This window comes from Hypomesus transpacificus, chromosome 7 (assembly GCF_021917145.1).
Source record: "Hypomesus transpacificus isolate Combined female chromosome 7, fHypTra1, whole genome shotgun sequence".
Lineage (NCBI taxonomy): Eukaryota > Metazoa > Chordata > Actinopteri > Osmeriformes > Osmeridae > Hypomesus > Hypomesus transpacificus.
The window spans coordinates 5,222,780-5,247,488 of record NC_061066.1 but is presented as its reverse complement, the minus strand read 5'-3'; the positions used below and the strand labels follow the sequence as shown (position 1 = coordinate 5,247,488).

The window sequence follows — 24,709 nt, the reverse complement described above, 5'->3', positions numbered from 1 at the left end:
ACGTTTTTATTAGTTATTCCTGGTGAAATTATGGAATTAAATGACATATTTACGATATTGAAATACGTGTGCACAATAATATCAACAACATTTTCTAAATGTAGACGTTTTTAAAGGTTTTGAATTTTACCTCGAAGCTACTTCCGTTAATCAGCAGTTTGTGAAAAAGAGGCTAGTTTTACAACAGCGACTTTGGATGTAAACTACTTTAACATGTTAGCTGATTAGCCAATATGAGTGAGATATGTATACAGTTACATTAACAAACCTCTTGCTTGTGAAGTATTTCGTCTTAAATACGAAGGGAACACATCACATTAACAATTCTAAAATGCTTGACACGCCAAATGTTGTCTTTTTTTGTCAAGCGTCCCTGAAGCTCAGATTCCGAGTCGAGTTCCATGAAGCGTTGCAGTGAATGGTTGCAGGCACTCATCGGACTTAAACTCAAATATCTCAAATGTCCCAACTGGAAAATTTTTGCGGTTTCACAGTCCTGTAGAGGACATTTTTCTGAACAGATTGACATCAAGTTAAGGTTGTGGCATTAAAGTTCAGGTTAGTAGCCAAGGGTGTAAAGACCACTCGGCTAATTACAGACGTCTTAAACTGTTAAAACGCCAGTGCCACATTCGGGACGGTATTCACACAGGCATTGGATCAATCCTAGTTTTCGGGCCTACTAGCTTGAATGTTTTTAGATGTTTTTCTGCTACAAATGAATGAGTTGTCTAAAAAATGAGTTGGAACAAAATAGCACTATTAAGTCTGCCTTTTGTGCCCCTCCCCCCACCTGTCTGGGCCAGGCTGCTGCTGTAAGTTGCTAGCCAACCTTTACTGAGGGGACTGTTTGAACGCGCTGGAATAAAAAAATGTTCATCTTTATGTATATTTGAGACCACAGATTTGTAGATGTACGTTTCCACTATATGTTAACCGATTTTAAGGGCGATCGGATTAAATGAGCGAAAACAAGGCACATCTGTCCATATTTTGTTAGTGAAGCAGGGAGAAGAATGCTCGTGGCAAGCTAGTAACTGGCTGGGTAGAGCAATGGGGAGTTTGTTAGCACTCAAAATGTAGCTCTTAAACAGGGGCACTCCTAGGACATAAGCTCGATTATAAAAAATCCCCCAGCTGGGAAATGTTCGCGGTTTTCACAGTCCTGTAGAGGAGACCTTCATGAACACAATGACATCAAATTGAGGCTGTAGCATTGAAGTTCAGGTTAGTAGGCAATGGCTCAAAGTGCTCTCAGCCATTTACAGACCTCTTAAAATGGGAAAACCTCTGTGCCACATACGGGATGGTATTCACACAGGGATTGGCTCTAATTTGAGTGACAGGTTGATTCACCAATTGAAAAACTCATCTGGGAATTTTGATTTTTGTAAGGAGAGTGCCGAGATTATACTGTCGCCGTTTGGCGACAGTAAAAGTTTTTCTAAACCGCGTCGCGTACAGCATTACAGTGAGCTACACTGGTTTAAAACTACAGGTATATAAGGACAATTGTACCCATGAATTGTTTACTAGTAATATAATGTCATAATAAATCATAAAAGGTTCATCGATATGTGAGGCATGTTGATTATTTTAACGATTGAAAACGGATGTATCACAAACCGCTATCGTATATGTCGTTAAACAGAGGCTAATTACGCTAACGACTCAGTCATCAAACGAAAATTGACTACTGTTTTCGAAAGTAAATGTACTGATAATATCAGCGTACATCGTACTGTACATTAAATATCACAATTGTGTTTTTTATCACAATGTTAAATGAGCAATAAGTTCAGTTTGGCATTTGTTGACGCTTGGAACTCTCCGTTGTGATTACATTAAGAGCAGAACGTTTGTCTTCCCTACAAATAGTACCGTCTGCTAACTGAAAATATGCCCCCCAAAACGTAAATAAGTTCGATATTAATGTGGGGGGAGATGGCTAATTCAAAAGCAGTTTGCTAGAGGCAAGCTAGCTGCCGTTGCTATCCACACTCCACTGATTGTTTGAAAGCGCAGGAAATTAGAATGTTTCTTTTGTAAGGGATAATTAAGCAATAAGCCCCAAGAGGCCGTGGTTTGCGCTGATTTTAGAACAGGTAAGGGGAGTTGTTGGGCACGACGCAAAACTGAGTTTTCGCCAGTTTTGTTTCGCCATGAAGGGGCTTATTTCCCCGCTAATGACCGGCATTCTATACATTATCCCGCTTATTACACGGCGACTTGCCAACAAAAATAACTTAACACAGTGTGTCTTTTTACAATGTATTTGTTACCATTCGTATTGTTGATCCGCAGAGAAATAGTTCGCCAAAGACGTTGAACTTCATAGATTATTCATAGAATAATTTTAATAATTTCAATATTAGATAATAATTTAAGAGTAAAAACACAAAAGTTACTCAACACTGTTTGGTACAGTGCTTTAGTGGTCTATAGGCACTATACACTACCTGTATGATGTCCAGTCCAGGTTGGGGGTACTCCAGAACAGGCAGCTGCTCATCAATATTCATAAGGCCAATCTCATCCGGATCTGCCCCTTGGCTTACTAAATAGACTACCTCCTGTAACAGACTAGTGCCTGAGAGAGAGAGACAGAGAGAGAGAGAACAGGGAAGAAACTATTAGGAACTACTTGTTTCCAATACAGTACCTTTTTGGGCTTTTAGCAAATGGGTCTGCTATTCCACCATTAAAGTCTGAGAGGAACAAAATGAGTCCTAGCAGCCACATTTTCAAGTTCAGAAAATATGCCGAAGTGCTAGTCATGCAAATAAACTAACTGTGTAACATTTCATTCGACCTGTCATCAAAATAAATGACCAGCAAGCTACCTGAAAAGGTTTATGTTAGTGTGTATAGTGCATTTCTTTGCCGGACTGCCACACCATTAGGAACTCAAATATTCATACATTGTGACCCAAAAGGTCTGTTGGCCATGTTGCAATTTTTGGTCAAATTAGTCAAGTTCAATATTTGAAAAGTCTCTATATTAAACAACAGTTTTAGATTCACTAAATACTCATTTAGGGCTGTCCCCAACTAAGATTTTATTTGGTCGACTCGACTGAAACGTCTGAAAATCGACTATTCGAAATTAGAAACGCAAAAAAAGAAAAGAAAAAAATTGAAAAAATTGCGATCTGACTCAATGGCTGCTGGACATTGCAGATTCTGCCGCTTATAGCCTACTAATAATAAGACTCGTATCACCAGTCCTGTTGTAACCGAATAACGATGGTATTTAGTATCTCTTACAATGTACTACAAATAAAAAATATTGTTTGTTTAACATGCAAATCATCAGAGCGCGCTTAATCACTGCCTGAACTTGCAGCATGTGAACTTACGTAGAAGCTGAGTGGAGAACGGTGCAACAGAGAAATATTTTGTTGTCTTGGCCGGAGAAGATAATGTCATTCGATTTGGATGTGATTCTTATAATAGGCATATTCATTTTTCAACCCAGCGCGTTAGCATGACCGAAGTAGGGCTAGGCCAACTTACGTTTTTCAGGTGGTAGGCTACATCATATTCAACGTTAAACTATGAAAAATAAACCGTTCTTGGCAGAGTTTGCATTCAACGTTTTTCGAGTCACCCGGTACTTTTTAAATGTAAATGCACTTTAATGAAATGCTGCCATTTTGACGAATAACACCGACAAAGTAGGCTATGGCAGAGTTTGTAGTTCTGCAGCCAATTGTGCTCGTGCCGTGTGCAAAATACCAAACCAAAACAAACCGCAGATCAACGAAAGGGAAAATAGTAACACCTTTTCTTTTAAATTATACATTTTTGAGTTGCCTCTTTATTTGTCTTAAATAATATAATCTACAAATTCTGTAGAACATTTCATTAATTCAGCAATGATGACACGAGCGGGAATCAGATCTCACACTGCCATACGGCAGCTCGACTAAAAACAATGTTGTCGACCAAGTGCATATCGACCAGAAAATCGACTAGTCGACTGAGTGGGGACAGCCCTATACTCATTTGTCAGCAAAGTAAGGCATGTTTTCTACTCGTGTTTTGGGGGCGTGGTGGGGGTTGAGTTTGATTAGCATCTTTGGTTTTATTGGCTATTGTCACTTCGTTTCAGTCAAGCCACACCCATTAGCAAAGACGCATTGTATTGTATTTGTTTATTGGAAGGTTGCTACAATGGCGGATGCTAATTACACAAATAATGATTAATAGCCACTGCTATTAACAAACGTATCACTGCTGGTAAGACCAGTGACAATGGAAATCTAATAGACTTGTTTATCTTGGAGTACATGCATGATAGAAATGAAACAATTTACGGGTAATTGGGTGTGCTAAAGCCTTCTGCGAGAGCACAACCATTGTTCTCTCATATATATTTTCATTATTATTATTTATTTTCCTACCCCTAAGGATGCCTCAATATTTTGACTACATAGACAACATCGGTGTCAAAAAGTTTGTCTTGGTAGCGATTGTGTTACTTGTATTTTTATTTACGTTCCGTTGCATGGTTTAAATTTAAACTATGTTTTTGTGGCGAAAAGTTAAGCTAACGGTGGCTAACTTGCAAGCCACAGTCACTGACGTTACCAACGTCATGAAAACATGTGTACCTGTAGCAGAATATCTGGGAGATAGCTAGGCTAACTATAGCTTTACTGCAAGGCAGCCGCAGAAACGCCACAAGCAAAGAGGCCAGAATGCAGGCGCAGATTAATGCACAGGCTTGCCTAGGCTGCAGCCTAGGGGCCCCATGTGTGCAGGGGGATTGGCCGGATTGTTTTTTAATATTTTAAATGTACTTCAGCGGGAACAAAATAAAGACCCTAATTGGCCCATAAGAAAAGTTTTTTAATTAGCAAGTGATTGGGTAGATGTGACTTGGGTCACATCTGTCCAATCACCTGCTGCTGGTCAAATATTGTCAATCATATTAATTACTCACTGCTACTGCTAGATGGCATAGTGGCAGAATGACCAAAAGAAAGTCTAAAAGTGAAGCACAAAAACGCAAAATACAAAAGTTAAAAGAACAACGTGACGAAGATATCCTGAAACATATCCCGAAATTGAATGGAAACTTCAAGGCTGCTGAATTTTCATCCAGTCAAAGACTGGAGGACTGCCAGCTAGCATCGGCCATCAGTAATATTTCAGCGAATTTGGAAGAGTTAACGCTAGTGGTATTGGTACTAGTGTGTGGTATTAGTACTTTTAAGGATACTTCTTCCGCCACTGATGTTGTGATTTTGCCTCAGTAAAACATATTATATATAGAGAAATATTTACAACTCACGCGTTAGGGCTGATTCTAGCACTGTAGGAATGTAAAGAAAACACTGTACAGTTGGCTGTCTCAATGTGTGTGTGGGGGAGGGGGGGGGCAGCCTAGGGGCCCCTGACCACCTTAATCCACCCTGCCAGGATGATAACTATTTACTAATTTTACTTTGTGATATGAAACACAATTGTGAAGTGTAATGTACAATAAACTGATATTATTAAGGAAGTACATCTACTTTCGGAAACAGTAGACTACTATTTGAATGAAGCATTAGCATCATGACATTAGCCTCTGTTGCCCGGGCAACACACAACAGTGTGTTCACAAATACATTTTCTTGTAGAATTTATTATGACATTAGTTTACAAGTAAATTATTTGTTGGTGAAATTATTATTACCTGTGGTTTCAAACCAGTGTAGCTCACAGCAATGCTGTACACAAGACACACTAGAAAGAAAAACAACTCCACAGCTGTTTAGGAAGTCAAACAGTGCCAGAACATGTTCGGCACTCCCCTTACTAAATCAAAAGTCTTTCAATAGGTGAAACTATCTAACCTTCATTGCCACAGCCTAAACTTTGTCAATCTGTTCATGAAAAATAATAATTTCAGCCTAAACAGTACAACGGAAGGTTCAATCGAATTCGAGCAACGCACAGACAAACACAGCAGTAGTCTAGTAGGGGAGAGCGGGGGCGAAAGTACCATTTTTCAGAAAAACGTAATTTTAAAAGAGAATGTTTTAGACATAGATTTATTTTTGCTTGAGTCTATAACTTATAAGTGTGGACTATCAATACCAGATGGCATTTTGTACAAATGTCGAACAACTTCAGTATAATTTCATTTTGAACACAAGTTGTACATTGTTACTTTCGACTCCATCAGTTGGGACGAAAGTAACACAGGGGTGGGTCAAAAGTAACACAACGATACAAGCTAGATTTTTTGTGTTACTCTGGTTTTTATTACATATACCTGACTATGACCTTGTTAATATGTAACTGCAAACATATTTTGTCCATTAGTTTTGCAAACAAAAAATGAATTTTACATTTCAGTTGCATCAAATATTTATTATCATTTTTTACTGTCTGTCTTTCTGACCCTCACTCTTGGCATATTCTGTTGATATAATATGACATAAACATGTTTTAATAAATGCTTTCCACAAACAGAAATTCACCACATACTATTGCATTAGCGGCGGGACAAAAGTAACAAGTGTTACTTTCGTTCCGACAGGAACTCCTGACATTTAAACCAGATTTACTTTTATACTGATAAACTCTGACAAGGCAACTTTCAGAATGTGTTAGAGCACTAAATAACCTGTAGATTGATCTGTGACTGTGACACATGAAACGGGAAACACAACTTCTAATTAGCAAAAAAAGGACCGCCTCAGTAATTTACTTTGCGCACTTGAAAAGTGCTTTCCGCACCTAACAGCGGCAAACGATGACGAAATCACATGAAATTTGGCAGTTCCATCAATGGTTGCATGCTGAAGGTGCTGTCATAACATGGAAAGCAAATGAAGTCAGGGCTCTGAGAAAATCGCTTTGTTACATTCGTCCCGTGTTACTTTCGCCCCCGCTGTCCCCTAGTGGTAGCCTACAATTTACCGGGGTCAGCTTCTCCACACAGGACTACATCGCATTTTGCGTTGTTACTGACAATGATCGCTACCAGTGAACTTTTCTTCAATTTGCGATTTTCCCCTAAATAAATGTCAAGCTTATTCACGTTTTGGGGGGCATATTTTAAGTTAGCAGATGGCACTGTTTGAATTGCGATTAGCCTACATTAGAAAAATACTGCTGGTGACAACTTTGTTAGAATAGTTTGTTTCAAAGGGGGTTCAGCTTATTTCATAATAAACTGACCCATCTGCAACATAAGCAAGCAGGGCCGGTGTTACGTCCCAACTGGTTCCCAATTTAACTGGTTCCCCAGCTGTGCGTACATTTATCAGTCTGCCTCTATCAACAGATTCGTCGCAAATTCACAAACATATCACTGGCGATTTTCAAGTCGGATCTCATATTTGCTGCGGCAAATATGAAAGTAGGCCTATAGGCTACGTGCGCACTACATTAGGCTACCATTCGGGACAAAACAAATGGAGACAAAATAAAACATTTGCAGGCTCGCATGAAGTGGGATTCGATCGCACTAGAGTAAAAATATGTACGCACCAGAGTGCGTTGATTTACACCGCGAGCTATAGGCTACTAGCTCACAAAATGTTGCTAAATCGTAGGTATTTCTTAACTAAGTTGGCCTTCAGGTAACATTTTGATTTGGCTTCTTCTGATTCAACTGGTTCCCATAGACAGTACTCGAATGTAGGCTACTATGCACGTATTTGGGGTTGTTTCGAGGCAATAGCCGTATTTTCCAAGACATCACAGCTCCTTCTGACACCACATATAAAAAATGTATACTAAGAACGTCGCTGTTATCCCAGACAATACGATCAAAATACGCGTAACATAACATGGAAACATTCGTTTCCTATGCGATTTCGTGTAACCTATGGCTGAGTGTTTCTTCGCTATATCTTTTGAAATCAATTAATTTCATAATTGTATATTCAATTATACAAGTGTGCAACACAAGAGAATGTTCATGACATGCTGTTGCAAGGTATTTCAGGACAGCCGCTTAGTTGACTTATGCCTTGGGCCAGCCCTGCAAGCACAACCCCCTCTAGTTTTTATTTGTCATACAAAATCTAAAATAAAACAATTTTATGAACACCCTCTAACAATAAGTGCATATTAATTTGTCAAGAAAAAAATATATATATTTATATATATATATAAATATATATTTCCCCACCTCAGGCATTTTGGACTCCTGACTGGACAACACAATAGCCCCAGGATTAGTCTGGTCTAATAGTCTAATTAAGCTTGTCTGTTGCATGAATATTAATACTGACTTAATTTGCGTTTAGAAATTAATTCCCCCTGGCTAAGCCCAAGGTAAGAGCTTTGTTGTTATGTCAATAATCTGTTAGTGTGTCAATCATAACACAGGAATGAAGTTTGTTCATTTAACTGCAGACAAAATTAAGCCATTTTATTAAACGAGTGAGTAGATGACAACATAAATCATTGCAATGATGCTCTTCATCTGTGTCAGAGTTGTTGATGAAAGTAGCCTTGGGATTCAATTAAAAGGCTTTAAAAACGCATACAAATTAGTTAGTTTACTGTTTCATAATACAACTGTTTCAGTATTTTATTCCTCCAACATATAAGTTTTAAGCAGGGGTAAATATGGTGATCTTCCGCTGTCAAGTGTCGCTGCTTGGTATACCGTTTTGTACATTTTTTCACAAAGCGTCTTATTTCACCCAAAATACATTGCATGACTGTCTATCTCAGTCAGTCTTACATTAGTCACACATGGGGAAGCCTTATGCAAAAGGTACATTTAAATCTACCTCTGCCCCCTAGGGATTTTTGTGTCTGTGTTTCCCTGGGGTGGGTGGCTATGGTCTCTGGCTCCAATTCCCCACTCAAACTGCCTCGGTCTCCACACCTGTCTCCCATCAACTCATCAGCCAAATCATCCTCCTCAGTGACATTTCTTAAAATTATAAATTGTGAACATTTTTTAAAGTTAGACGTTTTAGATAAAATGATCCTAAATATATTAATTTGTCACCGATACATTCATAAAAATACACAATATTGAAATTAAGGTCTTTGGTAACTCAACAGCACTGTCTGTGACAGAACCATGGTACATCCGGAGGACGGCTAGCCGACGGCTGCATTGACTTCAATACAAAACCTAGCAGCTGGTGGCCGAACCACCCGTCCATAGCCTTGCATGGTAAATAATACTACTTCCAGAGGACGTTCTCCCACCAATCAAAGCTTCTGCAGTTTTAACTGACATTCTGTTCAGCCAATCCAAAGAGCATTATTGAGGTAAAAGACGTTTGTTGTTTAATAGACTGAGAGAGTTACAGGAGACTTGTATTTGGTGGCCAAGCGGCGAAGCCACCTTAAGTGTTTCTACCTATTCTTATTATTAGGGTACCCCCACACCAAATATGGGCTACATCGGACCATAAGGGGCGCCAGAGGCCATGCCCAAAAGTCACATTTTCAAAGTGATGGCATAGGGAGTTAGGTGGCTGAGCGGTTAGGGAATCGGGCTAGTAATCCCAAAGGTCGCCAGTTCGATTCCTGGCTGTGCCAAATGACGTTGTGTCCTTGGGCAAGGCGCTTCACCCTACTTTCCTCGGGGGAATGTCCCTGTACTTACTTTAAGTCGCTCTGGAGAAGAGACGTCTGCTAAATGTAAATTTCCACCACATTGCTCCAATTCTTCTGAAACTTGGTGTGCATGCCTCATTTTTCATGCGGAACAAAAAAGCCTCAAGGACCCATAAGGTCCGCCATGATGGATTTTCCTGTACAGTGATAATTTTGGAAAACCTTAAAAATTCCTCTTCTTTTGAACCAAAGGTCTAATTGACTTGAGATTTTTTACAGATATGTATCATTGACGTATTTAAAAACGTTACTAAAGCAATAGGGGTTAGCGGAGCACTCAGCGTTCGAACCGGAAAACAAATGTAATCGTTTCCGCTTCTCAATTCTGTACACATCTGCAGCGCTAGGTGATCCAAATAACTTATATTGACAGGGAAGTTCAAGGATTTTATAAGTTGTATTACTCTCTACATTAGGCTAAGTGTGACAGGAATAAAGTGATGAGTTCATATAACGTTATAATAGCCTAACGTTAGACCGTTTCCCAGGAGGTAGCACTAACGCTAGCTCTATTAACCACAACGTTACAGTAGGCTACATAGCTACACAACTAGTGCTAAGTTATCAATGAAATATATGAATTCAGCAAATTAATTTAAGAAGCACATTTTAAGTTAGTGTCATATCCATATCATTATTCTGGTTTCTATAGCTAGGACCTACCGTTCGTAGAAGGAATTACGTTTACTAGCCTACTACTAGGCCAATTTCTTTTTTTAAGTTAGTAGGTGTATAAGATTACGCTACCGACAAAATTGACCTGTAAATAAATACTGTCACACTGGTAGTTGTTGCAGTTGATTGCCACACACTGCATTCTTTGAGTCCACTTGGACTTCTACAGGTACAGTCTTCGTTTGACTGTTTTAATCGTCTGCGAGCAACAAAAAAAAAGGCTAAACTACCGATAGCATACAAGTCTAAACTAACTAGCTTACTGTCATGTTAGCTAACACAATCGCTATATCCGGTGCCATTAGCTAAATATACATAATACCTTCATAATTATGAATAAAGGAGGAGGCGTGAAACGTAAATACTTTGCCTAACAGGGTACTCGGGACTCTGGAAGTCCATTTGGCAATCCTGTGTACATGGGAAATTGTAATTAAGGGTAGCTCCTTTAAACACCGGCTATAGTAGGTGGCCTTTACTACGCTGTGTTTACCTCAAAAGCGGCCGGCCGGAAGTAGTTGCATCTGTTTTGTAGAACCCGGAAGAATGTTGCGCATAACCCCTATAGAATCAAATACAAAATGGCTGCAAGGGGTGTATTTATGCAAATGTACACATTTGTGTCAATAAATCAAATGTATTTTTGAATGATGGTTTTTCAAACCTAAAATGCTTTCATTTATCTTCGGGTAATTCTGACCCATCAGTCATTGTGACCCACCGTTGTCTTGCGACAACTTTACCGTATACAAAAAAAAAGTTAAGCATTTTCTTTTCACCGTTGGGCTGTCTCAGAAAATTATTTTTATTTGTTTTTGTATTGGGTAAAAGTGGGTAAACACAACGATGGTTCGTCATGAACTTTTGGGTCATTTGACCCGAATGTAGCACAAGGGTTAAGGTGACACACCCCTGAAGTACCATGGAAAGTTTTACCTTGATATGTGAAAATATGACTGAATTACAGCTGTTTGAATTTGGACCAAATCTGACAATGCTCGCCATTGGTGAAACAGCTTTTTTTTATCTTGCAATTACTGAACCTTGTATAATCCATGCCTGGGCATGGCTCAAATAGCTGAGATGTTGTGCTGATAAGCAAAGGGTTGTAGGTTCAAAACCAGTCAGAGACATTTTATTCTGACAAAATGGTTTCTAGTCTTCCAATCAATCCTCTGGTTGTAAAACATAGCAATACGTGTTTATTTGAACTCATGACAACACTCCGGTCATCTGTTTAGCGAGACTGTAAACCACTACAAAACAAGCCAGGTTCACCACAGTAGCTAGCTACTTGTAGTCTACGCATGGTATAGATAACTCTAATGGTTATTTCTAATGAAGTAAATTGATTGTTCAGGTGGATCCCTTGCCTGTTGCACAAATTCATTTCAGTAACTGAAGCCAGGACACATCCCCACTGATGCTAGGCATGATTTGAAATTTTCTTCCATGACACGTTATGGCACTCCAAACAACCTTTAAAAAAACTATGAGTAAGTTATTCTTTACAGCAGCAACCCAGTCCTCCCGTTTTTATAGGAAATGTACAAGCAGTTTCAACTTTGGCTGAATCTAACAATGCTTACCACAGGAGAAAGTAAACTTTTTTGTACAGTAACTTAACCTGACAATATTGAACACTGAGAATAGCTCAATGGGCTGGGATGGTGACATGTAAAGTATAAGGTTGTAGGTTGGAATCCAGCCATGGTCTTTAGGACTGTCATAATTTTGATTCTGTTTAGTTCAACAGGATGACATCTTTCTGAAGTACCTAGCGTTGTTTTTGGCAGCCTGTTTTAATTTTAGTTTTTAGTCTAGTCTTTGTCAAGCTGTCATTTGAGTTTTTATTAGTTTTAGTCACGTTCATACTCTTTTTAGTCTGGTCAAGTTTCAGTCGACGAAAAGTCTGAGCATTTCAGTGTTATTTTAGTCAGACTTATCCATGACTATTTTTGTTTATTTTTAGTTGACAAAAACTGATGACATTTAGTCTAGTTTAAGTCGATTAAAATTGTATTTTAGTCTCATTTTAATCAAAACAGAAGTAGTCTAAGCAGTATTCTCAAGAGGCATGTTAATGCAAAAACAATTTGTTTCATGTAGGCCTAGAATAAGGTATTCAAAGTCATGTTGTTGATGGCAAAATCAGTTTAGTTTGATTGCTATGTGAATGACAAAACTAGCTACAGTATTTGGCCAACAAGGGATGCTTAGTACACATGCAGTCAGTCAGGTAGGAACTAAGAACCCACTTTACACTCTCTCATACAAACAAATACACACGCAAACAAACAGTAGCTACACACACTAGTCACACATGGTAACCCACTTTACACTCTCTCACAAACAAACACCAGGGTTCATACACATTTTGACCAACGGATTTCCATGCCTTTTCAATGACTTTAAATCAAATTTCCATGACCAAACTTTTTGTGAAATCTTGGTGTATACGTTAAAAAGTTGTATTACACGGCTGTTCGTAATACTGTAGAATGTTCCATTCACTTAAATGGGGCTTCCCAATGTTCTGCGGTGAACAATTTGACATTTGAACTTTGCTATGCATATTTGACCGCTGTCAAGGGAAGTGGCCTTTTTGCCTTGGATTCACATCTTTTGTAGCACTCCGCAAGCAGTCCGGTAACTTTTCAACCCCAGCGTACTCCGTTGCTTAGCGACGTCAGCTGATTTGAAGCCAGAATGTTCAACATCTATGAAGTTGAACAACGTTTCATCTATCAAGTTCAACGTTTCAACTATTTTTCTGCTGATCAACACTACGAACGGTAAAAAATAAATTGTAAAAAGACACACTGTGTTAAGTAAATTTTTTTGGCAAGTAGCCGTGTAATAAGCGGCATAATGTATAGAACGCCGGTCATAGTCGGGAAAATAAGCCCCTTCAGCCCACATTTCCTCCGCAGTTAGGGCTTCATTTTTTGTCACAGCATCAGTTATCGACCCCTGCTGCTAGGCGTAGCAGCCAGTGGACCTCGCTATGGTGAAAAAGCCGGTGATGGGTGCTGCTAGCAACCATCACCGGGCTGCTGTAGCTTTGCTAGCAGCAGCGCTCTGATGTTTGCTACCTTTGGAATGGCTAGTTAATGCCGCCTCTCCCATGTTTGAAATGCCGAATGATTTTCCACCACACAATCAACATTTTGCTCGTCCCGGGTCTTTGTCTGTTTAACGTATCTTTCCATTTGTAGCCAAGCATCGTTAAAGCTACACTTTCCTGGCATTTTGAATTATCCCTTGCGCTTCTCTGAGTTACTGTTGCTATGGCCATCTAACTTTTCAGTTAGTATGAGAGCGTATGCCTGCTTATATTTTGAACGTATTTCTTTTAAATGCATGTGAATTATTTAAAACTCAGCGTAAATGAACAACATGAAAATATGATTATAACAACTTTCCATGACTTTTCCAAAACTTTTGGGATTACATTTTTTTCAAGCACTTTTCCAGGCCTGGAAATAACCATTTTAAAATTTCATGACTTTTCCAGGTTTTCCATGACCGTACGAACCCTGAAACACACACATGCTAGTCACACACGTTTGTCTCACTAACTTTTAAAGCTGACGTCTAAAGCTAACTTGAAAATTAGACACATTAAGCACAGCCTCATGAGTTAGCTAATAATAATAACGCGACTAAACAAGATGAAATAACCTTAACATTTTGTTTGTTTTTATTTTGTAAACTACATTTCGTCTCGTTTTTATTCGTCAATGATATTGCATTATACATTTAATTATATTCATTGGCCGGGTTTCCTAGATTCGTTAAGAAGACGGAGAAACGTCTTCCTTTTTTATGTACAGTAACTGACCACATATTCTCATCCTTGAGGGTAGCTCAATGGGTTGAAATGGTGTCATACAAAGTGCAAGGTCACAGGTTCGATTCCAGGCACAGTCTTGTGGCCTGTCATTATTTTGATTAGGCCTACTTGTTTAGTTAAACAGGCAGACATCCTTCTACGGAGCCCCTAAAGGGACATGAAGAAAGCAAAAAAAATCATGAAAAAAAAAAATAAAAATCTGAAAGTTTCTGGTGCGCACGAGAAACTTTCTGGTGCGCACGAGAAAGTTTCTGGTGCGCACGAGAAACTTTCTGGTGCTCACGAGAAACTTTCGGATTTATTTTTTATTTTTTTCAACATCTCAACATCACATGGTCCACTATGGTTGCAGGAGATGCCCTGACTGCATGGAATACAGGATAACATCATGCATCCTACCTTTAGATAACTGCAGAACACAGCGTATAACTAAATATATGTATTTAATAATGTGCATATATCATCATGTCAAAAACTGGAAATACAGTTATAAGCGCCGGCGCAATCGCAACACTTTACGTCCTCGTTATCATTTCAAACTTTAATACTGTTCATAACAAAACGATTTTGTTTTCAAATTGTATCTCGACTCGGGGTATCGCTGGCACAGTTGATGGCAGCAGCAATATGCTGCAACTCGCACAGTTTTTATTGGTGATCCAACGGCCACCAAATAATGTGGTTTTTGAGCCTCCACCTCGCCTGCAAGTAACAGTGTCTGAGAAGATACTTTCTCGTGCGCACCAGAAAGTATCTCGTGCGCACCAGAAAGGATCTCGTGCGCACCAGAAAGGATCTCGTGCGCACCAGAAAGGATCTCGTGCGCACGAGAACATTTCAGATTTATTTATTTTTTTTCTCTTTTTTTTTTTCATGTCCCTAGGGGCTCCGTATCCTTCTGAAATACCATGCGCAATTTCATGCAATTTCACCTTGAAATGTCAACCATTTTGTCCCAAAGCTGACCAAAAACTAATACTCATATCACGCAGTCGGAGCACAGCTAGATAATCAGTGTCAGCACCCTTGGGTAGCATGCAGTGCGGCATGTCAAAAACGCAAAGACTTGTGGAAAATTGTTTGGTTACAAAAGCCGTGCGAGGGATTTCATTTGTTGTGTTCGTTCAGGTAGATCAGGGTTCCCACGGTACCTGGAAACCATGGAAAACATGGAATTTACTTTTCCAGGTTTGGAAAAGTCATGGAAACTGAGTAAAAGTGAACACTTGCATGGAAATTGAAACAGTTGTCCTGGAACATTTATTGGATGATGTGTAAAATAGTAATAAAATGAAACTATTGAGCACAGAATTAAGATGAGTTTATAAAACCCCTTTACATGTGAACAGCTTTCACTGTAGATATAAATGGAAATCCCATGTTGTAGAGCATGCTCTTGGCATCCTATCTGGTATATTGGAATTTGATGCAGGCAACCTGGTGACATGCACTTAAAAAGTATAGTTTCGGATTGGTGGATGTCGAGAATAATAACTGAGAAACGTTACTCGCGATCTCAATAGAAGGGTCAAATACATGCATTTCCCAGCCAACACGGGAGCTTTGACACCTACACTCAAAAAAATAAGGGTTCTTTGGGGTCCATACAGGCCCGTAACGGAAACACATGAGGCCCCCCCGCAGAATAAGTCTGAGAGCCCTCCACCCCCCTCCCCCCACATATGTAAGGGATAATGTAATACAAATACCGACGGGCCGAACAGGACCCAGACGCGATCAACTGAACTTTTTGGAACATTCTGAGAGCCTTATGCACGATATCAAAACTCAAGCTTGTCTTGTGAGGGAAATGTATTCAATCAGAAAAAAAAGTTTGCCGCACGCCTGGTTCTCCCTTATCCTGTTTCACAGAATATGATTTAAGTGTAAACGGTGAATGGGACTTCTACTTTAACGCCCATAGAGATCGGGAAAGCAAAGGAAGTTTGGAACGTACACAAACCGGGCATCGTTCACATAGCAACTGTCAAATAGCTGTGAAGTTTAGTGTATTTTCGATCTGTCGTGTGAAACTTGTAGAAAGCAATGACTGTACGTTTTACACGATCATAATATGTATATAACTGAAATACAATGAGTTATTGTAACTTTGATTATGTTTTTTGTATGTTTACTGTAAATAGTCAAACGCAATCGCTGCAACTGCACGATACTACTATGTCACATACGTTAGCATGTTTGCTAATAATGGCCGGGTTTCCCAGATTCGTTAAGAAGATCTTAACGCTCAGAGCTTCTTTGGAGCGTTCTAAGAACGCTCTAGAACGCTCTTAGAACGTTCTTAAGAAGTTCTTAGAGTTAAGAGCTTCTTAACAAATCTGGGAAACCCAGCCAATGTCAGTTATGTAATATATTTTATAGGCTAATTAAGCACTTTTTCTACTTTCTCTTTTTTGTAGTTTCACTCCATTTCAATGTTGTCAGCTTGATAGGAAGTCAATAAAGGAGCAAGAAGGCTAATTTTCCTGGCTCTTGGAAAGGAGGCTCGCTGTTAACTCTAGGAAGCACAACACGGACAGAGCAGTAGGCCTACAGCTGTCAAAGTATAACGTTAGCTAGCTATTTTCCTGATCTTAGCAGTTAGCCAGGGGGTCCCATTATCATCCACCCAACCACTTTCAATGGAGAAATGTCAGTTTGACGCTGCGCAAGGCAGATGCTACATACGGTTTGAGAGCGTATTTAGATACTCAAATTTCAGAGTAAGAAGATGTAATTTGGTGTGCAGCAAAATAAGATGTGTACATATCGATAAGTTACTTTCTTTCGTTGCTGCTGCATATCTTCTTTAAGAAATTAACGGAAGAAACGGTTGTGGACGATAATAAGGGCCCAAACGTTGGAGATTTAGAGTGGACGATAATGGGGCCCCTTAAACTGCGTGGTACAGTAATGCATTGTTATTGTTATCGCAACAGTCGCATCAAAAACAAACATGTTTAAGTTTTCAATTACACCCAATTACGCTGTGTTCACTCGTCCAGTCTTCCACAAATGGAGTTAGACATAACTCCTAAACTAACTATAACTATATAGGACTGATAACTATCTATAACTCATAAAGACATGCATCGTATGAATATGAATGTGAATGAATATTGGTAATGAATGTTGGTGGTGGTCGGAGGGGCCGTAGGCGCTGATTGGCAGCCACGCTTCTGTCAGTCTGCCCCAGGGTAGCTGTGGCTACAGTTGTAGCTTACCAGCACCGGTTTGACTGTGTCTGAATGAATTCTGTGAGTGTAAGTATGAATGGGTGAATGAGAGGCAAACATTGTAAAGCGCTTTGAGTGCCACTAAGGTATATAAATGCAGTCCATTCCATAACTGCAGTTCGGTAGAAGACCACAACACAACACCTTCCTCTAATCAAAGCAGGCTAATCTTCGGCCTCAGCCCAACATGCGCAGACAACCACACCTCCACTCTTCCCTTTCCCATACATCCAGTAGCGGATTTAGGTATTGCGATACGGGCAGCATCACCCACCCCAAAATCTTGGTTTAGCTACTAGCCTCTTCATCCATCGTGTTCGGCTTGCCACCAGCCCTATCATTCTAATAAATATCTTAAACGTTTACTGTGTTGGTGTGTTGCTCTCGTGAATCAAAAAATAGTGGTGGAAGCTATTGAGAGAAGATGCCTCTCCATCCTCGAGAGCTGAGACCATGGTCCAGCAACGTTCTCCTCTCGCGGAGGAAAGTTTGCTAATCGAGGCAACTGGATCAACGGTCGCTCACAGTCTGTCAAGAAGACCTCCAGACCAGTTAAGGTAAATCTTTAGTGTCACATACAACTTACACCATTTACGTTAGCTAGCTGTAAAGTTATTATAAAAACAATGTTTATTACTTACACCAATCACAACATAGAGAGCTATGTAAGCTAGAGCTAACTTAGCTACTGCTGTCGTTGACAACTTTCTCAGCTAGCTATGGTCTCAGCTGTCCGTGACTGACCATAAACTTGCTATCAGTAACGTTACGAAACAAGTGTCAAATGTGTAATTCATACTGACAAAGATAATTTTTCCTGTTTCAAGACTTGTTTTGTGACAATCATCGGAGTGATAGTGTTATTAGCTCTAGTGCTAGCAACATTAACGTGAGTGTGGTCTTTAAAAATGACACCGGCAAAGCGTTGCATAGCAACGAGCCTGTGCAACGAGAGAGAACTGTCCATAGGGGAAACCTGGTTTTATTAATGCACAAAAGTTAACAAAAACGTAAGAGTAGTAGGCCACCACACCTTGACATTGGTTTATCGTCGGTATTTAAATGTTTTCCCCCCTCTTATAGTAGCTCTGAAGACTTGCAGTTAAGGCTACAATTTACATAGCCTACCTGTATTCCCAGCACTTCGTCTACCTGAGTAAGTACAGTACAATAATATACTAAATTATAACCATGCACAGAGACCGGAATGGTACTTAAATACAGAAATAAATACATATATTCATATAAATTAAATAGAAAAAATAAATAAAAAATCTGATTATAATGGTAGACAAGTGGACCGAAGACGATGTCTGCATATGGCTACAAAACATACATCTAATTGATTGCAAAGAAACCTTCAGAGGTAAATGGACTTCTTCAAATGTCCATTCTGCAATGTAATCTAATTTAAATTGACAAAATATCTAACACACTTGCAATTACTGCACAACCAGCAACCAGATTTCAGTGTTGTTTGCAACATAGAAGGATGCAAAAGGAAATACAAAACTGTTCCAAGTTTTAGAAATCGTATATATAGAAAGCATAGAGAAGCTTTACACCCAGCAAGTTGCAGTCAGGAAAAAGCACTCTCAGAGCAGATTGAAGAAGAGGACATTTTTGATATCAATGATAACAATGATGAAGATAGTGAAAGATGTATATCTGGAAATGATTTGGAGACACTTTTGTCTGGACTGAAACAGCATGTGGCTCTTTTCATCCTAAATCTTCAAGAGAAGCATCTCCTTCCAAAAGTGAAACAAGACACAATTGTTACAAACCTTTAATTTATACTGCAATTTTTTCAACAGCATTATGCTGAAATAATCAAATTCCACTTGACCAATTCAGGATTTAAATTAGAAGACCACGAAGACTTGGACAATTTACTTTCCAATGATAGAGTATTTAACTCTGCATTCGAGTATGTGCAGTCTGAATACAAACTTCTGCAATACAGCAAAGAAAATCTGCATCTAGTGGAGCCAGTGCAACACATTCTAGGCATTAATAGCAAGGGGAATGAAGATACCTTTCAGTATGTGCCAATAAAAGGGGTTTTAAAGATTAATTTGGAGAAGCAGGACATTTTCGAATCATTTCAAAGAACCCGTGAAAAAGCTGCAAGCTCATTTTTGAATGATTTCACTGAAGGGGAGATTTTTCAACAAAGTCCTTTTTTTGGAGATTCCAATGTTGTGAGATTACATCTCTACACAGATGAATTTGAAGTGGTAAACCCTTTAGGCTCTAAAAGATCTATTCACAAGCTTCCAGCATTTTATTTCGAAATTGGCAATCTTGAATCAAACTACAAATCACAACTGAGGCACATACATCTGTGCATATTAGTGAGACAGCAACTGCTTCAAAGGTATTCGTACAGGGACATTTTACTTCCCCTCAATAATGACCTAAAGACATTATACACGGATGGACTATTAATTAAGGTGAATGGACAAAACTTCAACTTGAAGTGTGCCCTATCTACAATTTCGGCAGACAATTTGTCAGCTCACAGTTTGGCAGGATTCACCTGTTGTTTCAGCAGTGGACGTGTGTGCCGGTTTTGTATGGTCACCTACAAAGACTTAAAGTCTCATGTGAATGAAGATAGTGTGGTAATTCAATCTTCTCAGGTGCACAAGTACCATCTGCAAGCACTCAGGGAGAGTGAAATATCAAAACAGACATACGGTGTGGTCAGTGAATGTCCATTTCGTGAGCTGGAGTACTTTGATGTGACAAGTGCATTTCCCCCTGACTAAATGCACGACTTCTTGGAGGGCATTGTACCTATTGTGATCTGCCAAGTTATCAAGGCATTACATTCCTTGCACATTGTCTCACTGGATAGCATCAATGCTGAGTTGGAAGCATTTAAGATAGGGAAGAATGACAGGAGCAACATCCCACAGAAGTTACCACAAAGTGTGTTAAAGAACAACAGACTACAGGGATCTGCAGCTCAGAATTGGTGCCTCTTCAGGATTTTGCCATTTCTCATTGGACATTATATTCCAGAAGGTGAAGTCCATTGGGATATTTATCTGAAGTGTCGAGAGATAGGCGAGATCCTTTTTTCCCCCGCCATAAGGAAAAGCACCATCCCTGTCCTCAGCTTTCAGATAGGTGAATTCCTCTCCGCTTTCCAGTCTGTGTTCCCAGAGACTTTCACCCCCAAGCTCCATTTTCTCACACACTATCCCCGTCTGATTTTACAGTTTGGCCCTTTGAAACCACTGTGGTGCATGAGATTTGAGGGAAAGCACCAATATTTCAAAAAAATTGCCCGAAACACCTGCAATTTTAGAAACCTGTGCTACACCCTCTCCAAAAGGCATCAGTTAAGGCAGTGCTGGGAGTTAACATCACTGGATGGTCTTCATCAGAGCAACTTCACTGAAGGTGAACGACTCATTCCATTTCGGGCTTTGCCACAGGACATACGGGAAGTTGTAAGCGGAAAAAGTGGGGTTGAGGACATCCCTAGTGAGGAGAAACTTGGTGTAGTTAGCTGTCTCTTGACAAATAACATCAAATATACTGTGGGTGACAACTTCATCATCGATATTGTGGAAGAGGATATCCCCATCTTAATCAAGATTGACAAGATTGTTCAGTTCAGGGGTGTTTGGATGATCATTGGAAAGTTGCTGATACCAAAAGCAATTGACAGCCATTATCATGCCTTCAAACTGGAGGACCAGAGAAAGTGGGTTGTGGTTCAGCCAGGGGAGGAGAAAGATTATCATCCTCTTGACACTTATGTCCATGATGATGATACATTCATCACACTGTATCACAGTGTGCAAAGTTCAAGGTGAAAATACCGTAGTAGTTTACATTTTAATTATTCATGGATAAATTGGTGCACAGTATAACATGAACCAATGCAACAATATTTTCATTTTTACAGAACAGCAAATTGATGGGGAGACTCTGCTGGGTCTCACTGAAAGGATGGTGGAAAAACGTTTCCCTGTAATGAAGTTACAGGTGATGTTTATGAAGGAATTAACTAAATTAAGAATCTCCTCATCCCCAGCACAGTAAGTAGGATGTGTTCATTGTTAAATAGAAATGGTTGTTGGCATTCAAGTCTGAAATGTTACCATTAATTTGACTTATCTTCACCCAGACAAGAAGCTGAAGTGCCCATTGATGTCAAAGCACCATGCACTCAGTAGGTATATTGGTTTTAATGAAAGATTTAGGTGCTGTGAAAATGATACAAATAACTTAAGACTATTTATTCATCTATATAGACAAGGACCATGCAAGTCATATGTGGTCCAACCATGGCCGGCAGTATTCAGTCTGCCAATCTTTCCCCAGGAGCTACAAGAAGCTCTCCAGAGGAAAGAGCCAGCCTTTAAGAAGAAGGACAAGTCCCATTTACGGTCCTTGTTGATCCAAGTGTTGTTTGACAACATCACCAAACACACATGGCAATTGTATTTCAAAACACCTATTAAATTCAAAATTTAGAATGCAGTTTATTGACTGAGGACCAACTGTTTTTCAGGTATCCAAATCACAAGATGTATGCTGATGATCTGGGGAGTTTGATTACCAGATTTCCATTCCTGAGGGATGGCAGCTCTTCTGGACATGTATGTATCATAAAGTATTGTTATGGACAGTGTTGTTGTTGTTATTTTATTATTCTGTGTTCGTTAGTGTGTTCAATTAAAAATGCTTAATAAAAAAACAAGATCTATGCACGTACACTGTCTCCCTCAATTGAACAAAAATGTCACAATGTGAACGACCGATTGATGGTATCCTTATGTCTAGGAGACCTTGCTGAAATCAATCCGGAATAAATTTAAAAAGGAGAGGATTCCACTGGTAAATGACTCTGTCGTTCTCCAGATGAAGAAGAAGTATGGGACCAAGAAGAGAAAATCCTCTGAGGACCTTACTCCAGAACAAGAGGTTTGTTTCAGTAATCAGGGGGTCCACAGAGTCTTAAATACAATTTTACAAATATAATGTATCGTATTTTCTATTAATGCAGTTGTTGAATATACAGGACAATACAGATACTTTTGCAACAAGGAGAAAAGAGCCATAGACTGTAATGCAGATGCCATTAGATGATCCTATTCCCTCACAAGAGGTATTTGGTGGCCAAGCCGCGAAGCGGCGAAGCCACCTTAAGTGTTTCTACGTATTCTTATTAGGGGCCAAGCAGCGAAGCTGCGAGGCCCCTATTGTAATTGGTAGTATTATTAGGGGCCAAGCAGCGAAGCTGCGAGGCACCTATTGTAATTGGTAGTATTATTAGGGGCCAAGCAGCGAAGCTGCGAGGCACCTATTGTAATTGGTAGTATTATTAGGGGCCAAGCAGCGAAGCTGCGAGGCACCTATTGTAATTGGTAGTATTATTAGGATTCCTCCGTCAGGAGGAAACCTATTGTTATTGTTAGTTTTATTATTATTATTAGGATTCCTCCGTCAGGAGGAAACCTATTGTTATTGTTAGTTTTATTATTATTATTATTCTTGTTCCATGGAAGTCAATGGCAGCCCCTAGAACCCTTCGACAACTTTTTGTGAAATTTGGCACACTCATTAAGGACAGTTGATTCTATACCTACACCAAGTTTCATGTCTCCCATTAGACCACTCCAGCGCCACCAACGGGTCAAAGTTGGACTTGTGTTTACACACGCAACTTTTGAACCGTATGACCCATTTTCAAAAATGAGGTACCATTGGATTCCCTGGTTCAAGCCGAGTTCAACGCACCCCATGGCGTCAATTTCCGGTTATATAGATTTTCCGCTACTTCCGGTTTTATCAAAAACCTTTGAAAGCCTACTCCTCCTACAATTTTTGTCATATCTTCTTCAAAGTTACCAGAGATGATCTTCAGACCAAGCGTCACAAAAGTTATCGAAAAGAATTTTGATCCTCACAACCGTTTGTCCGGTACAGCCAATCAAATTCATCAGAAAAGCCGCCAAACAGGATGTGAAGTCATGTCTCAGCAAATCTTTGAGATATCAACACGAAACTTGGTATATCGATGGAAGACACTACAACATGTTACCGTGTGCAAAGGCAACTTCATATCTCCAAAAATGATTGATATAAAGCAAATTGAACTTATCGCTAACGCTAAAATAATGCTTTACACATCAGCCAGTCAAAAACTGATACTCTGATTCAATCACAAGTTCATATGAAGACTCTTGAGAATGTTTATAACACAAATCTGTGAAAAAGTTGACTGTAAGATCAAAGGTCGATTTTTGGTGAATATTTGAAACATGCTTGCTTGGCTAAATTCTAGCCAAATTTCCAATGAATGTCTCCCCTCCTCCTGCCCGCGCGTGCTCCACATCCTCACACACTCAGCCTTAACTTACACACGCGCGGGCTTGGCAAGACGCACACGCAACATTTCAGGAGAGTGTGGGCTGACCAAGCCCCCACTCATTCCTTGGTTTCTAGCCAAGGCCTTGTGGATCTTGTAATCTTGGATCTCTTAACAAAAGCTGATCTTTTTAGTATTGCATTTCCGATTTTGTATGCAATGGTAAAAAGTTATACAAATCCTGAAACATTGATATATATATATGTATTTATATATATATAAATCTTTATTTCAGACGCCAAGTTCCACATAAAATAACAGACATAGAGCTATAAAAAAGAGAGTAAAACGAAAACATAAAACATAGATAATACAGTGCATAAAAAGTATGAAGACTTTTGTGCCAATGTAGTCTTAAGTTCCAAGTAATCGATAGCAGCTCTTTAGAGGGTTGACCAGGGCCTCTACTATTCAGTTCTCAGACTTGTCCAGTCGACACATGAAACCATACATCAGTTGTCTCAGGAGTGCCTTACAGGTTGGTACGTGCTTAGACAGAAACAACTGACCAGCACTATGCCACCTAGGCACATTAAGTAGCAATCTAAAAGCATCATTGAAACCATACATCAGTTGTCTCAGGATTGCCTTACAGGTTGGTACGTGCTTAGACACAAACAACTGACTAGCACTATGCCACCTTGGCACATTAAGTAGCAATCTAAAAGCATCATTGTAGGCTACTTTCAGTATCTGTATACTCCTTTACCTGTACATAGACCACAAATGAGCAGTGTACAATGGTGTTATGTAGGTTCTAAACAGGGAACATTTAACTGAATCTGAGCACATAGAAAACGTCCTTAATAACATACTGGCCTGAGAATATATTTGACAGCGCTGTTGATACATATCGTTGTCATCTGTCCAATCATCAGAAATGACATGGCAGATATTTTATTTCCTCACAAACACCAAGGGGACTGCCAGATAAATAAAAGGTAGGGAAGGTTAATT

General features: G+C 39.4%; 1 protein-coding gene across 1 annotated transcript in view; it reads right to left on the bottom strand.

Moving 5' to 3' along the window:
• sult4a1 (sulfotransferase family 4A, member 1) overlaps nt 1-24,709 on the bottom strand; it is a 167,922-nt gene that overhangs the window by 97,643 nt on the left and 45,570 nt on the right. The window contains exon 2 of the mRNA XM_047022905.1: nt 2,460-2,590. Within this exon, the coding sequence (XP_046878861.1) occupies nt 2,460-2,590 (131 nt within the window). The remainder of the gene's footprint in view (nt 1-2,459; nt 2,591-24,709) is intronic.